General features: G+C 40.4%; 2 protein-coding genes across 2 annotated transcripts in view; both read right to left on the bottom strand.

Moving 5' to 3' along the window:
* The window catches only part of LOC123962239 (UPF0606 protein KIAA1549L-like), a 113,329-nt gene extending 108,941 nt beyond the window's left edge, over nucleotides 1–4,388 (bottom strand). Inside the window, exon 1 of the mRNA XM_046038269.1 lies at nucleotides 4,142–4,388. Coding sequence (XP_045894225.1) covers nucleotides 4,142–4,388 — 247 coding nt within the window. The remainder of the gene's footprint in view (nucleotides 1–4,141) is intronic.
* A 4,035-nt stretch (nucleotides 4,389–8,423) lies between these two features.
* The window catches only part of LOC123961301 (dynein regulatory complex subunit 4-like), a 12,168-nt gene continuing 1,818 nt past the window's right edge, over nucleotides 8,424–18,773 (bottom strand). The window contains exons 4-14 of the mRNA XM_046036568.1: nucleotides 17,607–17,804; nucleotides 14,975–15,181; nucleotides 14,829–14,883; nucleotides 14,534–14,736; nucleotides 13,865–14,035; nucleotides 13,483–13,569; nucleotides 11,571–11,768; nucleotides 10,472–10,537; nucleotides 10,200–10,325; nucleotides 9,948–10,071; nucleotides 8,424–8,762 (exon numbers count right to left, since the gene is read on the bottom strand). Coding sequence (XP_045892524.1) covers nucleotides 8,758–8,762; nucleotides 9,948–10,071; nucleotides 10,200–10,325; nucleotides 10,472–10,537; nucleotides 11,571–11,768; nucleotides 13,483–13,569; nucleotides 13,865–14,035; nucleotides 14,534–14,736; nucleotides 14,829–14,883; nucleotides 14,975–15,181; nucleotides 17,607–17,804 — 1,440 coding nt within the window. The 3' untranslated portion in view covers nucleotides 8,424–8,757. The remainder of the gene's footprint in view (nucleotides 8,763–9,947; nucleotides 10,072–10,199; nucleotides 10,326–10,471; nucleotides 10,538–11,570; nucleotides 11,769–13,482; nucleotides 13,570–13,864; nucleotides 14,036–14,533; nucleotides 14,737–14,828; nucleotides 14,884–14,974; nucleotides 15,182–17,606; nucleotides 17,805–18,773) is intronic.

Raw genomic sequence — 18,773 nt, 5'->3', positions numbered from 1 at the left:
TGGATCATTCACAGATGTAAACAGATTTTATAGGGACTTTGTTTCTAAATTCGATGAATTTTACTGTCCCTTTAAAATTGCTAGTGTCTTTTGCAAAAAAGCCATTCAAAGAGGGGCTCTGATGAAATGGAAACTTTGTGTTAAACAAAAAGAGGTTTTAGAGAATTTTTGTACTGTAATTTATACCTAGACGCTGGTATCGTGATGGCAATAGTATTGAGCAACACTGTGTCTACTTGTTTCCAATATAGCAGGCTCACATTATAATGTATGTATTATATTTGAATGTTGTATTCAGCAACCACACCATCAGACTATTTAAATATAAACAGAAAAGCTGTGAGAGGCGGCTCCCTTGTTATTCCCTTTTGTTACAGATTTATGGGGGGAAAGAAAAGAAAAGACAATCTAGCATCTTGCCACTTGCTCTTGTTAATTTTGAACAAATTAGTTCCTGGCTGCAGTCCAATCTTCCTTTATTCCCCGGAGCCCTCTGGACACTACTGGTACATCTAAATTACGGCAAGAAAAGCTGTCATGCTGCTTTAACTTGAAGTGTTTGCAAAAGATGTTGAGTACAGAAAGAGGTTAAGAAAATGTCACATGCTGTACACAAATGAGGCTTTGTTTTAAGAAAGCAACTGCAGTGTGTGGCAAGTGACTCAGAGATGTCCAGAGAGCCGGATGTTTAACAGCTGGAAGGGTTTGAGTTCAGTTCAAACACCACAAATCTCTGCTTTAGACAGCGTTTTATCTCCACTGGTGTATCATCAGATGCTGATTATTAGGCAACAGACCTGACACTTACTCAGATGTTATTTCAATCCCTGACTGACAAACACGGACACAGCGAGAAAAGTACTAGCTGCAGATCTGTTCCCATGGTAACACGGACCAATAGATCTCAGCTATTGACTGAGGATGAAGATCTCTGTAGACCTATTAAAGAAAACACCAACACACACACACACACACACACACACGTACTGTATGTGCCCGCACACACATACATAAATCACACTGACTAGGCATCAGCCTCCAAAACATCGAGTTGGAGGGGGGTTGGTATAAATGGAGAATATAAAAAAAAAACAGAAATGTTTTCTCTCTAAACGACTTGAAACAGCTGAATGCTTGAGTAACCAGGTAAGAGAGAGAAAGTCAAATCTCCCCAAGCCATGCTGTGGAAAAGCTTGCTTTTAAGTGGCACAGCAACATGGTATAAAAGAGGATATGTTGAGAGTGAGTGGGCGATTTGCTCAGATTTAACTGAGGAGGCTGGGCAGATAAACTGTCTTTTTCCAAATACTTTGGCAATCTTCTCCATATTCTGCATCTCTGCTTTCATTCTCAAGTCTGTGCTTAACAAGGGGGTCTGAATTTAATACATTTGCGCAGTCTTTCGTTATTACCCCCAAATGACATCCTGAGTGGTGGCATGTGTTAGTCAGACGAGACGCTATTTCATTATTTTCCAATTTGAAAGTTAATAAGAGAGGTTTCCGAGGTGGTGCTGACAGAGTCTTCTTCTGACTTTCTGACTCTGGGTGTGCAAGTTAGCCAGTTATGTGCTTAAATAATTATGATAATATAAACTAGCAGCACGCCAACAGTGAACCTTTCAACAATTTAATCAGACTGCCGATGTCAGTGTAAAACAGAAGAAGGCCCTTTGTTCTGGTTTTGTCCTCAAATTACTACATTTTAGGAAAATGAGGGGGATGATTTGGAAGGCTTGTTATTTTATAAAGTTCGGTGCCACTCACCTGTGTTTGTATATGGTGTGTTTGTACATGGATACATCGTTGGCACCAAGTTATGTTCGCCTATTATTTGTTCTTCATAAAAGCTAATTATTTCAGCGGATCTCCTTCAGGTAATCAGTGCTAATATGAGATCTTCAAATATCTCCCAATTAATTAATTTGAAGCTACATTTAGGAGAACTATTAATCACTTAATCTGTGATCTTGACTTAATGTACGTTAAAACAGCCTGTTCTCATGCTCAGGCGTCACATATACACGCTTTGGAAAAGCCGTGTCTATTGTACGCAAAACGGCGACTTTGCGTGTATAGTGGACACCACGGGGTGACCGCTTCCGGTCTCTAACTAGCCAGCTAGCTAGCGATGTTTTTGTTTAAGGAGTTGACAGCCCCCCCGAGGCAACTTCCCTAACCTCAACCATGGCATTAGTTAGTGCCTAAACCTAAGTCAGTAAATATATGCTAACCCTACAGCTGTAGGTAGGGTTAGCATCCTCCTTTGTGTTGCAACACTATATGTATATGTTTGGTTTGGGTGGCGGTTGACTTAGCTTTCTTGTATTTGTGCATTTTTTGTGACAGCTAAGGTACATAAAGACTTGTTATATTTTCTATGTTCTGCTTTTATAAGATCATTACAATTGAGAAAAGCAAATGGATATTTTAAAAACTTCAGCAGCGCCTTGTCTCATACTGACAACCTTCCACAGTTGTCTCTGAAATATCCTGAAAACTAAAGCCATTATTCATTATTCCTGGAAAGAGACAAGACATTTGACATTTAAGGTTTTTCAAATGTCATCATCAGCGCTGCCAGCACCAACTTTAAAATTCCATCCACATCCAGTGTGAGTTGGCATCACAAGTCTGAGTGGCCAATATCTCCAATCCTCTGCAAATCCAATCTAAACTCTAAACTACCCACATAGGTCAAATGGGCTAAGTGGAAAAAACAAGAATCTTTTTTTTTGTTCATTTGGCTGAATGATTAGGGGTGGTGATGGCGCATAAATAAGATGATTGCCTTTGGTGTGGGAGATCTGGGTTCGATTCCCACTGTGAGACATCCACCATTGTGTCCCTGAGCAAAACACTCAACCCCTAGTTGCTCCAGAGGCGTGCGACCTCTGACATGTATAGTCTGGATAAAAGTGTCAGCTAAATGTAATGTAAAATGAATTGCATCTTTGAGCACCTCTGGACCTGGCTTGAGTAAGTAAAGGACATTTTGTCACTTAGCATGTATATGCATGTCAGCTGTATGCCTAGCTCTCATTGATATTGCTTTGTTTTCAAGAACTTGTCAAAAACCTAATCAACGCAAACTGGACCATGCGCAGTCAAGACATACTCGAAGTTTAACCAACTCAAAATGAAATGCAAATGACATTCAGTGACGTCTGGAGGTTGTTTGGGGTTGAGGTTTATGCTGCAAGAGATCTCAGTCAAGCACCTTCCAGTGCTTTGATAAACATGAAATACATTCCTTTAAGAAAACCTCTCAGGGAGTTCAAATACTTAGAAGCATACCTCAAATCATAATGAAAACTTGCTTTTTGTTGTATATTATATTAAAATTATTACAAAATTATTACCCGTCTGTTGACTAAAGAGTCTTGTCCTCTTTGTGAGCTGTAGTCAAAGCAACATGACTGAAATATGTTTTGTCTTTGTTGCTATTTTTGTGCTTTCCTCTGGTGGCTGTGAAGACGCGGGAATCATAAATTATAAATCGGTTCTGACTATAAAACGTCCCCTATGGATCTTGTTCGAGGTTCACGACTCTGGGGCTGAATGCTTCATTAATGAATAAAAAGTTTCCTCCTTAACGCCAAGAAACGGCCGCGTTGAGAGTGTTGCGGCGGCGCGGCGCTGCGGTCCACCGTGCGCTCCGGCTGCGTGTTTGGGGACGTGACATCGGTTAGGTCCTGTGTACGACCACGCCGATGGTTTAAATACATAACAAATACGTTGAAAATGCAGTCAGACCGATAAATCAAATGAATGAAAATATATAGGTTGTGAAAATAACAACAAAGCCCTCAGAGACACCAAAACAGCCCCAGACGCATCAAAATGGCCATTTCTTACACTGCCCAGCTGTTGTTTTTACTGGTTATCACTTACATCTAACAGAGTCTGGTGGAATCTTCCACACATTGGATAAACTCTGATCTTCTCCTAAACTGGCTAATAAAGAACTGCATTATTGATATGAAAAATCAAGCCACCTTGAGACTGGAGTGGGAGTCAGAGCGTTCAGTGCCACTCGGGCTGCCGTCATGTAGTGTTTATGGTTTCTTTGTATGATTAGGCTATAACAAATAAAGGAGCACTCTTACAGGTTGGATAATAATACAGCATCCGTGTCTTACCGTCAGCGGCCAAGGAGCTCTGCATCATCAGCATCAGCACCGCGCCGACGGTCACAAACCACCGGGCCAGCGTCCCATCCAGCGCCCGCGTCCTCTTCCCGTTCCTCGGCGAACAGACGGCCACCATCCCCGCATCCAGGATCCATGCCGTGGGAGAGGAAGAGCGGGGGTCTCCTTTATTATTTACCCCTCCAACCCCGGGGCCACTGCTGCCGCTGCTGGAGAGGGGCGCATGTTTGGGAGCCATTGGTCAACGAATTAATCCTGAATGGAAAGCATCTAACGGCGCTGGTGTGGTGAAAGGCATCCGATCAACGCGCCCCCGGTGCGGACAAGCAGGGCTCCGCTCTCCATGAGCCAGCTGGAGGCTGCGGGGATGGGTAAGGAAGGAAGGAGATTTGTTTGTCCCTTAGCGCGTATCGCTCTGTCAGTTTATGTGTGCAGGCCTAGTACGCGCGCGCTGTGTGTGAAGTCTGATGTCCCTACTGCGACCGCAAAGCGCTCCCCATCTCTGCTGGCAGCTGCATCAATAAGCGGACACAATACCGGAAAGCACAGTGTGCCGCCTTCAAAATAAAAGCGTTCACTTTTTGTGCATTTGGCATGGTGTGGTTAAAGAGTCGCTTTACGGGTGTGCACAGGTGTGTCTATCTAGTAGTATCTAGATTAAGTCTGAGAAGATCAAAATGATGTCATTAAGATTATGTGGATTTGGACATTTCAAAAATTAAAACTTTTATTAGTGTTATATATGTCACTTTCTCAGGGAAGCCAGGAGGCGACATAAACAATTGAACAGTTTTATAGAAATGAACAAACTATGGGACAATTACTATGAAGGTAATCACTAACATGACACCAGCATGTTAGACATGTGCAGAGGAGCTGAAACCTGCATGGTGCCCCATCTTTCAAAAATCAGTAGACTCACACACCGTACCCGCCTTGTGGAAGAAATCAGTAATCATACCTGTACCTAAAAAAAACTTGCCCAAAGGTGAATAATGATTTCAGGCCTGCAGCACTGACATCCATTGTCATGAAATGTCCTGAGAGGATAATGGTGTCATTTCTTAAGTAAGTGTCTTTAGATCCCTTTGCTTATAAGCAGGGTTATGGTACAGATGACGCTATTAGCAGCATTTCACATCTGGTAAATAAACACCTTGAGGACCCCAATGCCTATGCATGCATTTTGTTTGTTGATTTTAGTTCAGCTTTTAACACGTTGCAGCGTCATATGCTCATCCAGAAACTGAAGCACATGAACTCTTTTGTTCTCAACTGCCATCACTGGGGTGGTGATGGAGCAGTGGATAAGACACATGCCTTTGGTGTGAGAGACCCAGGATCAAATCCATTTTGAGACACCAATGTGTCCCTGAGCAAGACACTTAACCCCTAGTTGTGTGACCTCTGACATGTATTGCAATTGTAAGTCGCTTTGGATAAAAGTGTCAGCGAAATGAAAAACAAAACTGGTATTTAACTTTTTTAACAAACCGTACTCCACAGGTGAGAGTAAACTCTCAGAGCCCAGGCCAGTCAGCACTGTTGCCCCCCAGTTTTTGGAAAGCTGCAGAATGGACAGAGTCTAAAACAAATTACCCTTTGAGGACAATAAAGTATATCTTATAGGCTATCTGGACTTTAGCAGAAATTTTAGGTACTTGGGTTTTACTCGAATATTTTGTTTTCCAGTGGTGGAAGAAGTATTCAGGCATTTAATAGTCACAATAGAGAGCCTAAGTCCCTCCCCTTCAATTCAATATTTTGTCATTCCTTCAGGAATTGCTGAAAAAAGGCGTCTTCTTTTCTTTGATGAAGGTCTATTTGTCAGCTATCTCAGCATGCCATAAAGGATTTCTGGAAAACTGCCTGCTTCTAATCCTCCGGTGGTGTGTTTTATGAAGGGCACATTAAGGAAAAGACGGATGTGTAAAATCATGGTCCTGCAGTGGGATCTCTGTCTAGTTTTAGACGCATATGTGGGGAGTCATTTGACCCACTACAATCCATTGATATGGATACAGTCCCGTATAAGACTGTATGTATGTTGCACTGGACAATTCTAAGGTGACACTGCATTATAATCCTGCATACATCCTTGAAGTGCCCGCTGTGTCATATAGGATGTTAGTTTGTGAACTGACATGCTTTTCACCACCCCCGTTTGCGTTGGCAGAACAGCAGCGCTTGAATGATTAGCCCCAGGGGAAGATGGGACTTCTCCTACCCGCTACAGTCTCATTGGTCTTGACAGTTTTCTTTCAGGTGGGTCTCATGATGTGTTGCTCCTCATTTCCCTCCCTCAGGGAACATTGGTTATATTTATAAGTTCCATGTTTATTACGCGTCTCTAACTGTACACAACCTTGAACAGTGTCGTCGCTGCAATTAGGAAATCATGCACAATCCTATCCCCAGTTTGTTTGGAGCAAGTGGCCCTTTAATCAATTATAGATTGTTACATTAATGAATGTTAAGTCTTTCAACAAAAATGTTTTGATTCCATGCTTTCCAAGTACGCAGATGACACCTCTATCATTGGGTTTGTCAATAACAATGTCTAGAAAATACAGACAACAGGCGAATTGGGCTTTACACTGGTGCAGGGACAACAACCTCTTACTGAAGCTGCAACCTCCGGTGTGAACATGTACTGGATAAAAAGGGGTGTGAAGCCATTGCGGAAGTGCCTTAAAACCTGCATTATTTCTAATGGTCAAGCCACAGGTTGCAAAAAGAAGTCTGACTGCATTGGAGTCAATGACAAAATGACCCTACTTCTCACCTGATATATTACCTCAGTAAACACTTTCCTTATGAGTTTACGGTCTCTGTCACTAGTTTCAAGGCTTCTTCAATACAGCATTATGTTAATTTTGTAAATCATGGTCCCATTTAGAGGAAAATAGATGATAAAGCAGGGTATCCTTTAAGGCGTGGCTATGATGTGATTGGCAAACCGCTCCCAAGACAAGAATAGAGGCGAATTGGATCCACCGCATCGGGTACATTTAACCAGTGCCCTTAAAAAAGCTTGTTTAAAGGAGCAGTAGAGAATTCTTTTCAAAATATTTTTTGCATATTTCCTCCTTCCTCCTACTGCTCCTAATGCCATTTGCAAGAATCCATCACGCCTGAGTCAAAACAACCAATCAGAGCCAGGAGGAGTCTCTAAAGCAGTGTCAATCACTGCTCATGCACATGCAACGCAGCCCTCCTCCTCGTGCTTGCTCTCACTCAGTCAAGCTTAATATTTTCAGCTCGTAGCTTCATAAGTTTTGCAAACACAATGGCTGAGAAACAACCAGCAGCAATGAAAGAACTGCCCATCCCTCCTTTGCCAACAACAGTATACAGCACAAAACACGTGTTATCATACCCAGGCTCCACACAGAGCTGTGGGCTCATTATGCCAAAAACAGAGGCATCACTGACGTTTCTTTGCCTCAGAATCTGCCTGTCCAGAGACAGCTTTCCACAAAGCCTCCAGTCTCAGGACTTAACTTTGTCTGCTCTCATCTCTTATCCCAACAACCCCATCCATATTCACCCCCCAGTTTCATTTCTCCTCCATGCCACTTATTCTGTCTCCGGTTCTACCGTTCCCAGCAATGCACCTCCCTCCCAGACACCAATCTCTGCTCCAACTGCCCCATCAACCATACCTGTGCCACAACTGCGTCCCTCCAAGGCCAGGATAAATAAGAGAAAGGTGGAGCCAGATACTAACTAGTAAATGCATTGTCTTGATGTCATCTATAAAACAAGATGAAAGTGTATTGGTGACATCATCTGGCTAAAATAAAGTAAGATAAAATGAAAGCATAAATACACAAATAATGCTAAATTTAATTCATAATGATAAAATATCGGTAAAACTTCAGTAATGTACATGACAGCAGCAGTTTATTGAGTCAAGGGTTTGGGAGAAAACAGTTCTAGTTTTAGTAACAGTTTTAGTAGACATTGATATCTGCGGGCCACAAGTTGTAGTAAAAATGAAATTACTTGATATAAACTTTAATTATTATTAGATAATGATTATCAGAATATATTTGGATTATCCAGAGCATGGACTTTTTATGGAGGATGATCCATATACTCCAAACGATCTGTTTCAATTTAGAATTGTGTGGACCACTACATGGCAGCCAAATGAGTTTGGAGTGATATGAACCCTTTACTGTTTCTTAGTTAACAAGCCTCCTATTGCTTCCTTATTTTTATTCAAAATTTTACAAAAGCAGACTTGTACACATTATACAATCCAATACACAATTAAGTTATTTATTGTACACAAAGGGGAAGGACAAGATTCAGAACTTTATGTTCAAACCATTACATGTTACAATTATACATGTGGGGGATACATCTCCTGAAATGGAAAGTTTAACGAAAGGAAATAGTAAGAAGAAAGGGTGATGTTCTCTTCAGTAACAATGACAAAGTGATTTAAAGTGTAAAAGGTTTTAACTGATGCAGCCCGGTCATCAGACATCTGAGGCCATTCAGAAGCTCATGGAAATCAAAAACATATAGAGTGAATTTCCTGCAGCCTCAGCACAGCAGAAAGAGCGTGCACGCCTCCAAAGACTACTTCAGGCTCCTCACACTGGGGACATAAAAAACGATGTTATACAATGAACATTGAGACATAAAAGTTTCAATGGAGATTAAAGCTATATGGATATAGAAGGGAAAGAAGAGGGGTCCTTTGTTATTTTATTTATATATGTATATGTTTAAGATTATGTTTATGTATGTCCGAAGGATGCAGGGAAATAGAGGATGGGGGATGATTGTTATTCTGATTTTGCTTGATCCTTTTGGAAAGTAATTATTGTAATCAATTATAACTACTAAAAAGAGCATAAAATAGAGACTTCCAGCAGCAAGGCAAATAAAATACCAGCGTGAACTTGGTTTGGTGAGAAATCACCCCCATATTTTGTTTGTCATTAGTGTTTTTTAGGCCAAATGTTCAGGATTTAGGCTGGCAGGGTATTCACGCCTGGACTATGAACATGGATGATGTCCTGTAATAGTGTTAAACTGGTATCATTGAATGTAAATGGTCTAAACCATAAAATCAAATATTATTATATATAAGTCGAAAAAAGAAAATGCTTGAAATGAAATTGTATTTACAAGTAGCAAGGTTGACTGGTCAAGAGCATCTATTGAGGACGTTTACACACCAAATGATGATGATGATAAAATCACGTGGGTGTCACATGGGCCAAGAAACATGAGCAGTCAGAAGATCAGACACGTTGGAAAAAAACCTCTGGTTAGTCAAGCTTATTTGGAGGTGAAATTCAAAGCTGAACTAAAATGATTACGTTGTAAACATCCATCACAGACTTCCTGCCTTCTCCTCCATTCAGCTTACTTGCCACAGTTCTGGGCACACAGAGTTTTCCAGCGCAATGAAAGTATTATTTAGATGTGCGCTCTGTCAGTTTGACCTCAAAATAAAGTGGTTAAGATAATTTGGAGAAACTGTCGACTCTCGACAACCCGTCTGATCGCCTGACAGCTCACATGTCTTACGCAATATTGTTGTGTTCGCACATCTCAGTAATAAACTTGGGGAGTACAGTGTTATCAAAACTGATGCAAATGATGATGGCCAACTGTGTGAAAACAGTCCTAAGTTAAAAGCAAGAATTATCCTTTAAGCAGTAAGTATTAGTATATCGCCTATCCATCTTGTGTTATTCAAACTATAAGTAGAGGAGGAAAAACAAAGTGACTTGGGTTGGAAAATATCCAGGAAGAGCAGATGAGTGTAAACCTGAGAGCTGCAGGAATTCATGGTCTGGACAGCCAGCGGTGTTCAGTCCCAGGGTGTCCTTTTGGACAGAGTAGTCCTCAGAGATGCACAAAGCCATCAGTTCCTGCATCAAGCCGTCAAAGTTCTGCCAATTAAAGGTTTATCTTATTAAGACGTGACAGCACTACCTGTACTGACTGGAACAATATCAGATAACACTGCACAGCAAAAGTTACTCTTAGATCAATTCAACAGATGCATGAAAACACTTACCTTGCGATCTGGAGGAAAGTTTCCCTCCGAGGTATTCCTGATGCATTTTCTGATGTCACCCTTTGGGAGCCACTTGTCTACAGAGACGCCCAAAGCCGTCGCTTTCTTAACCATGCTGTCATACTCCTGCCGATCACACGCTTATTTTAATAAAACATGACAGCATCTCATGAACTAAGCAGAAAACATCAAACAAAGCTGCACACCAACATCTTCTCTCAGATCAACAAAAACAAATGCATGAAATCACTTTGAGATAACTGATGACCAACCACTAAATCTCGAGACAAGTCATCCTTCAAGGCACTGATGGTGGCTTCTTTGGATTCAAATAGTTCCTACAGGCGAAAACACACTGGTTTGTTCTCGTAGCACAACAACAACAGCAGCTCACACACTGCAACTCACAAAAAATGTCAAACAGTGTAAATCACAAAGAAGAATGAAAGCAATACTAAAAGTATCTAGACCCACTAGTAACAGGTAGAGGCTGCAGTGTTCATTACACCCCAAGCTACAAAAATGTTGGGACAGAACAAACACCATACTGATGATTTAGCTGGTCTAGAAGCAGCAGACATCACTATGGCAACGTTCAGACTGCACGCCAAGTGACCCAAATCCGATATGTGACTCAGATCTGATCTTTTTATAACAGTGTGAACGCACAAGCCACTATGCGCTAGTGTACCGAGCCTGAGAGGGGGGGTCCGATTTGATCCGCCTCTGAGCCGGGAACGCAGTAACAGAGACGGAACGATGTCTGACAGCATGCCATTGTTGTATTGACATGTAACGGTCTTTATCTACGCCGCTGGTTCCGGTTAAGCCGAACAGTTATGTGAAAGCACACATGGTTGCATGGTGCCGAAAACGTTTGTTCAGTCTGAATTAGCAAATGTGGCATATTGGCAGATATTCTCTCTGAGTTTATTGCGGGATCTCTGTATGAAAGCGGCTACACTGTCCCCTCTTTCCCTACAGACTCCTATCCCCCAACGCCCACCCCTTACAATTCTATTCCAATCAAACACAGGTAACATGAAACGAACATAAACAACAACCAATGATCTAATTTAGATCCCTGTGTACAGCGGGGACCAATTTAAGTGTGACACACAACAAACAAGAACGCCGGGCTGCTTTTAGCAACCATCAAATAGATATTATATGGCGATGTTATGCCGAATACATTTACCCTTCCTATATTTAGCCCCCAAAGGGAAAATCTACCCGCATTTGGCGCTTGGTGGGTGTTAATTTCCAGCCCTGTGTGAATATATATGACCAGGTAAAAGTACCACTGCTTGGGAATCACTGCTATAAACTAATGAACATGGGGTGAAATAAAGTGCAGATATAAAATCGTACCTTAATGTTTTTTGCAGCCGTTTGGTCTCCCTGTCCGAAGGCGAGCACCACCCAGAGCGTAAGCTGCTCCTTTTCCTGATTTTCTGTCACGGCCTTTATCTTCCTCTCCAGCACCATCTCCTTCAGGCCACTTTTCTGCTGCACATCCAGAATGGCCTCTGTCTGCCTCTTCTGCAGCTCGTCGTCCTCCTGCTCTACCTACGGGACACATGAATCACACGGATACCAACCAGTAAGATTCGGTATTGCAATGGACCTCGCGATGCGATACATATCACGATACCAGGGACACGATACATTGCAATACTCTACATAATTTACTGAAATTTTTAAAATAGAGCCGAAAATACAACTTGCAGTGTACCTCCTAGGTCTAATATGAACATCACATTAGATTGATAACTGTTCAGTGATGCAGTGTTGTTCTGCCCTTTCTTGGCATGAAATGTCTCCACCTAGCGGTCGCTGTATTTTTAGGCCACTGGGATTTTTGAGTTTGAGTACTGACACTTTGTGGATGACAGATATAGCATCAATTTGTTTGTGCTCCATTACATCCGTGATGGAGTACAAGAGCGCCAAAGGCTGCAGGTTTCAGCATGATATTAAACTGATGCTCACTGAGGCTCTGTCTCCAGAGGACAGAATAGAGAAAGCCTGGCCCCTTGTGAGTAAAGCAAGAGAGGAGGAGGAAAAGGCTTCTTTCCTTGTCCCCTTTACTCTAACAGCTGGGGGGAAAAAATCAATCACGCAGACATTGATTAACTACTTTTAAACTAACATGTGATGGACTGAAACCTGCATCACAAATTCTCAATCCCTGTGGCCAAAGAGTGAATCTAACGGTCCAACTGTCACTGGAGCTACAGACTGGCTGAACTCATGATGGGTCTTCATCCAATTCAAGAAACACTAACCTTGGTATGGGGGGAAAAAGGAACTGTGGTTTATTTTGTTGTTTGGATAAGAGTATATATAGCAGAGTATTTTGGTTGTTGTTTTGAGACAAATTAAATTATCTTACCCATTATATAGGCTATTGACCAAATGTCTGACCAAATTGACCAAATACCCATGCTGCTGGATCAGCATCTTGAGATGCTACACCTGTGAGGTGGATGGATTATCTCGGCAAAGGAGAAGCGCTCACTAACACAGATTCTGAGATATTTGTGAACAATATTTGAGAGAAATAAGCCTTTGTGTACATAGAGAACGTCTTACATCTTTGAGTTCAGCTCATGATGAATGGGGTCAAAAACAAAAGTGTTGCAGTTATAATTTTGTTCAGTATAATTTAAAAAAGCAATAGATTTATACACTGTGACAAGAGTCTATTTGATGAGCTTCCTTGACACCATATTGGTTACTTTATCCTCCATCTATTCTCTTTTGTATAATTTACCCCTTTTGAATCCTCATTTATTTACTTCTTTACTTCACATTTATTCATTTACTTTTTCTACAGTTGTTATCACTATCTGATTAGGATAAGAAAAAAGTGTATGTATTTGTTCATATAGGTCCTTTTTGTGTATGTATATTTTATGTGATGTGTTTTTTGCTCTCTGACATTGTATTGTGTATTTATGCGTATCTGACTAATTTGGAGGAGAAGAAATGAGCAGATCCAGGCAGGGTAGTTAGCAGCACAGGAAACATAAGCCTGTAAGTATTTGCACAAAATGTCGTTTATGATGTTAAGCATGCTAAATGTGTAGTTTATGTTAAGATTATATTATCACAATCGCAATGCTAATGTCTGTTAGCACGTTAATGGAGAATCCGATTATATGTTAGCACTGAGCTGGCTTTTTTTGCACAGCCCAAGGCAGCATTCAGGGTTCATTTACTGAGCGAATTAATAAAGGTAAAACTTGAGCCATATGACAAATCAATGTGAACACTTTACCTGTATGTGTTTCATCTCCAGCTGCTGGTGCTTCAAATACAGGTCACGTCTCTCCTCGAGTATACGTGCCGTCATTTTTTCTCCCCTCTGTTGGAGACATTATCAGAAGTGTACTTACATTCACAGTTTTAGCCAACATTCCACCAATGGATGGCTGAATGGATTTCAATGGACAAAAAATAAAATCTCAGAAAATAAACAAATATTCAACATGATTTGATGATTTTACATCTCAACTTAAAATACCAATTTGTCCAATGTCCAATTTGCTTCACTATATCTGTTGCCTATTTGTGTGTAGTGTATTATTACACCTAAAAATTGATAATGATGTACAAGATAGCTTGAACAAAAAGCCTGCAAATGAATCAGAGCTGTGAACCTTCAATCTCTTGACCATGGCTTTGCGCTCGATGGCCATCTTTTGGCTGCTCTCACGCAACTTTTGCTCCATATCCCGCAGACACTCTGTCAAGCATTTGTTCTTCTGCACAGTTGCTGCCATCTTCACATGCAATCTCTTGTCCTTATTCTTCTCAACTTCGAGTTGTCTCTAGCAAACGGCAACAAACAATGGCATATCAAGCAGGAGCCACCAGGAAAAACCATGCATTCAGTTTTCTAAGCACATTATTTGTGGAATTTTATTTCCAAACCAAGCATCTTCACATGACACCAATATTTTTAAATTGCCGTGGGCAACAAAATGCTTTTTTTTTTCTTGACAGACTGAACACAAATTAAGTGTCATATGCCGCAGATGTGGACACAACATGAGTAGAATAAGCAAATAAATAAAGTTCAGCCACAGCAGGCATACTGCACTGAGGCTGAAGTAGACACTGTGGCTCTCTGGTCTGCCTTGAAGGGGTGGTCTCTGACCGCTGTTACGTGAACGCTGTCATGTATAGAGGTTTGACCAATAATCGAACACCATTTCCACAGCATGGCTTTTTATCAGTTGGAAAACTTAAACAATGTACCATACTCATATGAGTTTGGTTCACAAACCGAACCTTCAGATGTGAACCCGCCCTTTAACATCTTTTACCTTGAGCGTCTCCATTTCCAAGTATAAGGAATGATTTTTTACGGTGAACCAGTTGATCTCCTCCCAGGCTTCGTCATGCTCCACTACAAGTCTTGCAGTGCATTCTTTCATTCTCTTGTCGATCTCTTCGAGCTCAGTTTGTATTTTTTGGTTGCTCTCTTCAGCCATGATTTTCATTTTGTTCTCATATTTGGCCTCCATTTCTATTTGAATAGCAACAGAGAGAAATCCTAGAAGAGTTTTTGAGAGTACTTTTTGACTTCAACTCAGAAATTACCACAAAATGTTCTTTTACCTCTGACTTGCCTTTCATGGCTCTCATTTAGTTCCCTTAATTCATCCTTTTGTTTCTGTTAAGAATAAAAGGGTGACATGTTGGTAGTACAGATGTTTACATGCAGAAATAAAACAACTGGAGAACAAAATGTGTGGCATTCACACCTGTTTGAGCTTCCCAATGTAGATTTTGGTGTGGGACTCTTTCTCTCCCTTGTCCACGTGTAAGCTGAGCATTTTCTTCTGGAGCTCGACCTCTGTCACCACATGCTCATTCTGGCTCTTTGATGTTATGGCGATGGCAGCCACCTTCAGCCCACAGATCTCACTGTGGTGTGCAGTCTCCAATTGTTTCAGCTTCAGCTTTTGCTCCTGGAATCAATGATAATGTTGTGTTCAAGCGTGATGCTCATACACCTATTAAATATAATTTACTGCAAGAGCATTACTTCACATTACATACATTCATAGATCAAAGCAACATAGAATAAGTGCAAATAGGGCCGTGTACTCGGTCAGCTTCCAGTGGGATAGTGTCGTTATTGTGTGATAGTTCAATTTAATCAAGCAAATTGTAATTAACTGTAATTAAGTATTTGAAGTTTTTGTGAAACACCCAAAGAGCTTTGACATGGGTCAGTAACAAAAAGGAATATTCAAGATGACGAAAACAGTCTTTAAAGATCCTCTCCGGATATGACGTATAATAATACTCTGTTTTCAAGAAATATTTGTGTTCAATATGTTTTTTCTCAAAAAAGTTAAATTACCTACTTAAAAATTATTCAAATGAAATATACTCTTTCTTCCTCTATACAAATTGCAGGATCTATGAATATGAAAACATTTTGCATTTCTGAGTTTAACACAAAATGTCTCCTACTTTACTATGTGCTGGAGGTGTCAGGTTTCCACGTCACATTTGTCCCAGTTACACTTTGGACCACCAGAGGCAGTTTTTTGTTGAGCTATGGACTTCTTATTTGTGGTGTTGAATTTTTTGGCTTTGCCAGTGAAGGACATTTTCTTTGCTTTTGGGAACAGGAACACATTTTAAATTCAGCACTGAAAAATCGAAACAGCCTTGTTGCCTTGTCACTGATTATTGCTTTGTTTGTGTGCATGCAGTTAGGTGGTTAACATTTTATTTGTTACATTTTATTTTATATATCACATTTTATTTTAAAAGCATGTGCAATACTCTGAGCGATGTCATATTTCTCTTCATACATTTCCTATGTTTTTGAATGTGTATTTGAAGGAATAGCTCACCACTTATTCTTTAGTGTCTTTCTTACTGCGTGTGATCGTTATCAATCTCACGTCTGCATACTGATTTGAGGTGCACAGTTTGATATTTGACTAAACACTGTGTCTGCCACTAACCAGTAATTTATCCTTGGTTGATTGATGATGTAGCTTGCTTAAACCAAGGAAACTGTCAATGATTAAATTTTTATCTCTAATCTTGCTGATGTAGATGAGAATTTTATTTCTCTGTTCAGTAGACAAGAATTTGTCATCAGATTCCTTTGTGGGGTTTGTTGGAGGAATATACATTATAATATTTATATATACAATTCAACAGATACTCTTTCATCCTTCACAAAAACCGACATGAACCTCTTCTTTAAAGAGTACAGTACCAGTAAATGGTGGTACTGTAAAAAAGCTTTTTATAAATGAAACCTCTTTGAAAACAAATCCCTATTGCCTTGTAGAGGTTTCCCTCCGAGCAAACATTGGGAATTGACTATCTATGAAAGTAGTGTATGACACACAGTGCACTCTTACATTGTTATTAGGCTACATGTATTGCTATGGGAACTGGCAGCGCTTGTAGAAGCAGCAGCCGGTAGCTCCTTCAAACTTCACAAACATTTTTGTTTTTCATCTGTTTGAAGACGGGGTTAGAGCAGCAGACCACGATCCACCCGGGCCAAACAACCAGACCCTGGTTCATGTTTCGAGCTGTCAGCGCAAGACTCCGGCAAGATGAGAGGAGGTGTTTTATTGATGATGCTTGGTGCTCAAACACAGTCAAGATGTACTCTGTTTCCCAAATGTTAGACTGTTTATTTTGAAGATATTCATATTATTATTTCATATTATCATCTGGTTGCTGTTGTTTACATTCACTCCAGATGCAAATTCAAAACTGCACTGTGGAATGTTGTATACATATATGTAAACTGTATATAAACAACTGTATTTTTTCATTTTATATGTTACCATATTTTAATATAGGCCTACAGTAACTACAAATTTCATTTTGTTATGCAGCCTTGTGCTGTATAATGACTAATGTGAAGGAGATGTGTTGCACTGCGTGAGGCAAATGGTGCTCACACCAGATACTGACTGGTTTCCAGACCCGCCTAATACAGTGAAATTGCACATTTTCGAGTGGCTTTTTAATGTGGCCAACCTAAGGCACACCTGTGTAATACCCATGCTCTCTGATCAGCATCTTTATATGTCACACCTGTGAGGTGGATAGATTATCTTGGCAAAGGAGAATTGCTCACTAACACAGATTTTGACAGATTTGTGAACAATATTTGAGAGAAATAGGCCTTTTGTGTGCACAGAAAAAGTCTTAGATCTTTGAGTTCAGCTCAGTTTTGTCAAAAACAAAAGTGTTGGTTTATAATTTTGTTCAGTGTATATGAAGGACCTAACTTGTAATGAAGTATTTTATTACATTATTGCAGAGGTTTAACTTTCATAAAGCAAAAAACTCCCAACTGTCCATGGATAACTAAATTACCTTCTGAAGTGTGTGTGTGAAGCTTACTTCAATTTCTGTCCGGCGGCATCTCTCTGCCTCCTGTTTCAGCCGGAGCTTTTTTCTCATACTGGCCTTGGTCTCCTCCAGGTTTCTCTTGGAGTTGTCCCAGAATCTTTGGGCCTTCACCCTCTCTATCTGAAAGTGCTTATTCTCCCTCCTCATCCTCTTGAGTTCCTCCTGAAGGCTTACACATTCCTCCCACAGCTGCAGGTAAAAGACGTCTGTGTCAGTGTGTGAGGTGAAGAATAAATGACAGAAAGAAAGGATTTTCTAGGAGCTGTAGAGTATACCTACTAACACCTGTCAGATTATCACATTAGGTCTCTTAATGTACAAACTGGCCAGCTGCGGAGCCCCCACAAAGTTGGTGGCTCTCACATAAAGTAAGATAAAAGTTAAAAAAAACATTCCCATTTAAGCATGTACGTGCATACAAGTGTCCTACAGCTAAGAAAAACACATTGAACTATCTCTAAACTACCACAGCCTACACTGCTCCAATCTCAATCTAGTTAATTAAGCTTTATCCTTACCAGTCCCTGAGCAACAGATGACCTTTTAGACCAGAACCTGAATAGATTATTATAGAGCCTAGCAGGTGTTGGCTCCATAATAATGGTGTGAATGAAGATGGGGTAGACAATAACATCGAAAATGCTAAGGGAATGGCAGCTCCTTCACACTTTGCTACATTTTTGTCTTTCATCTGTTTTTTCCATAGACTGTATATACAGTGGGTACGGAAAGTATTCAGACCCCTTTAAATTTTTCACTCTTTGTTTCATTGCAGCCATTTTCCAAAAATCAAAAAAGTTCATTTTATTTCTCAGTAATGTACACTCAGCACCCCATCTTGACAGAAAAAAACAGAAATGTAGAAATTTTTGCAAATTTATTAAAAAGAAAAACTGAAATATCACATGGTCATAAGTATTCAGACCCTTTGCCGTGACACTCATATTTAACTCAGGTGCTGTCTATTTCTTCTGATCATCCTTGAGATGGTTCTACACCTTCATTTGAGTCCAGCTGTGTTTGATTATACTGATTGGACTTGATTAGGAAAGCCACACACCTGTCTATATAAGACCTTACAGCTCACAGTGCATGTCAGAGCAAATGAGAATCATGAGGTCAAAGGAACTGCCTGAAGAGCTCAGAGACAGAATTGTG

Source organism: Micropterus dolomieu, linkage group LG22, assembly GCF_021292245.1.
Source record: "Micropterus dolomieu isolate WLL.071019.BEF.003 ecotype Adirondacks linkage group LG22, ASM2129224v1, whole genome shotgun sequence".
Taxonomy (NCBI): Eukaryota; Metazoa; Chordata; class Actinopteri; order Centrarchiformes; family Centrarchidae; genus Micropterus; species Micropterus dolomieu.
The sequence above is the reverse complement of the archived record's forward strand: the minus strand, read 5'-3'. Positions and strand labels throughout refer to the sequence as shown.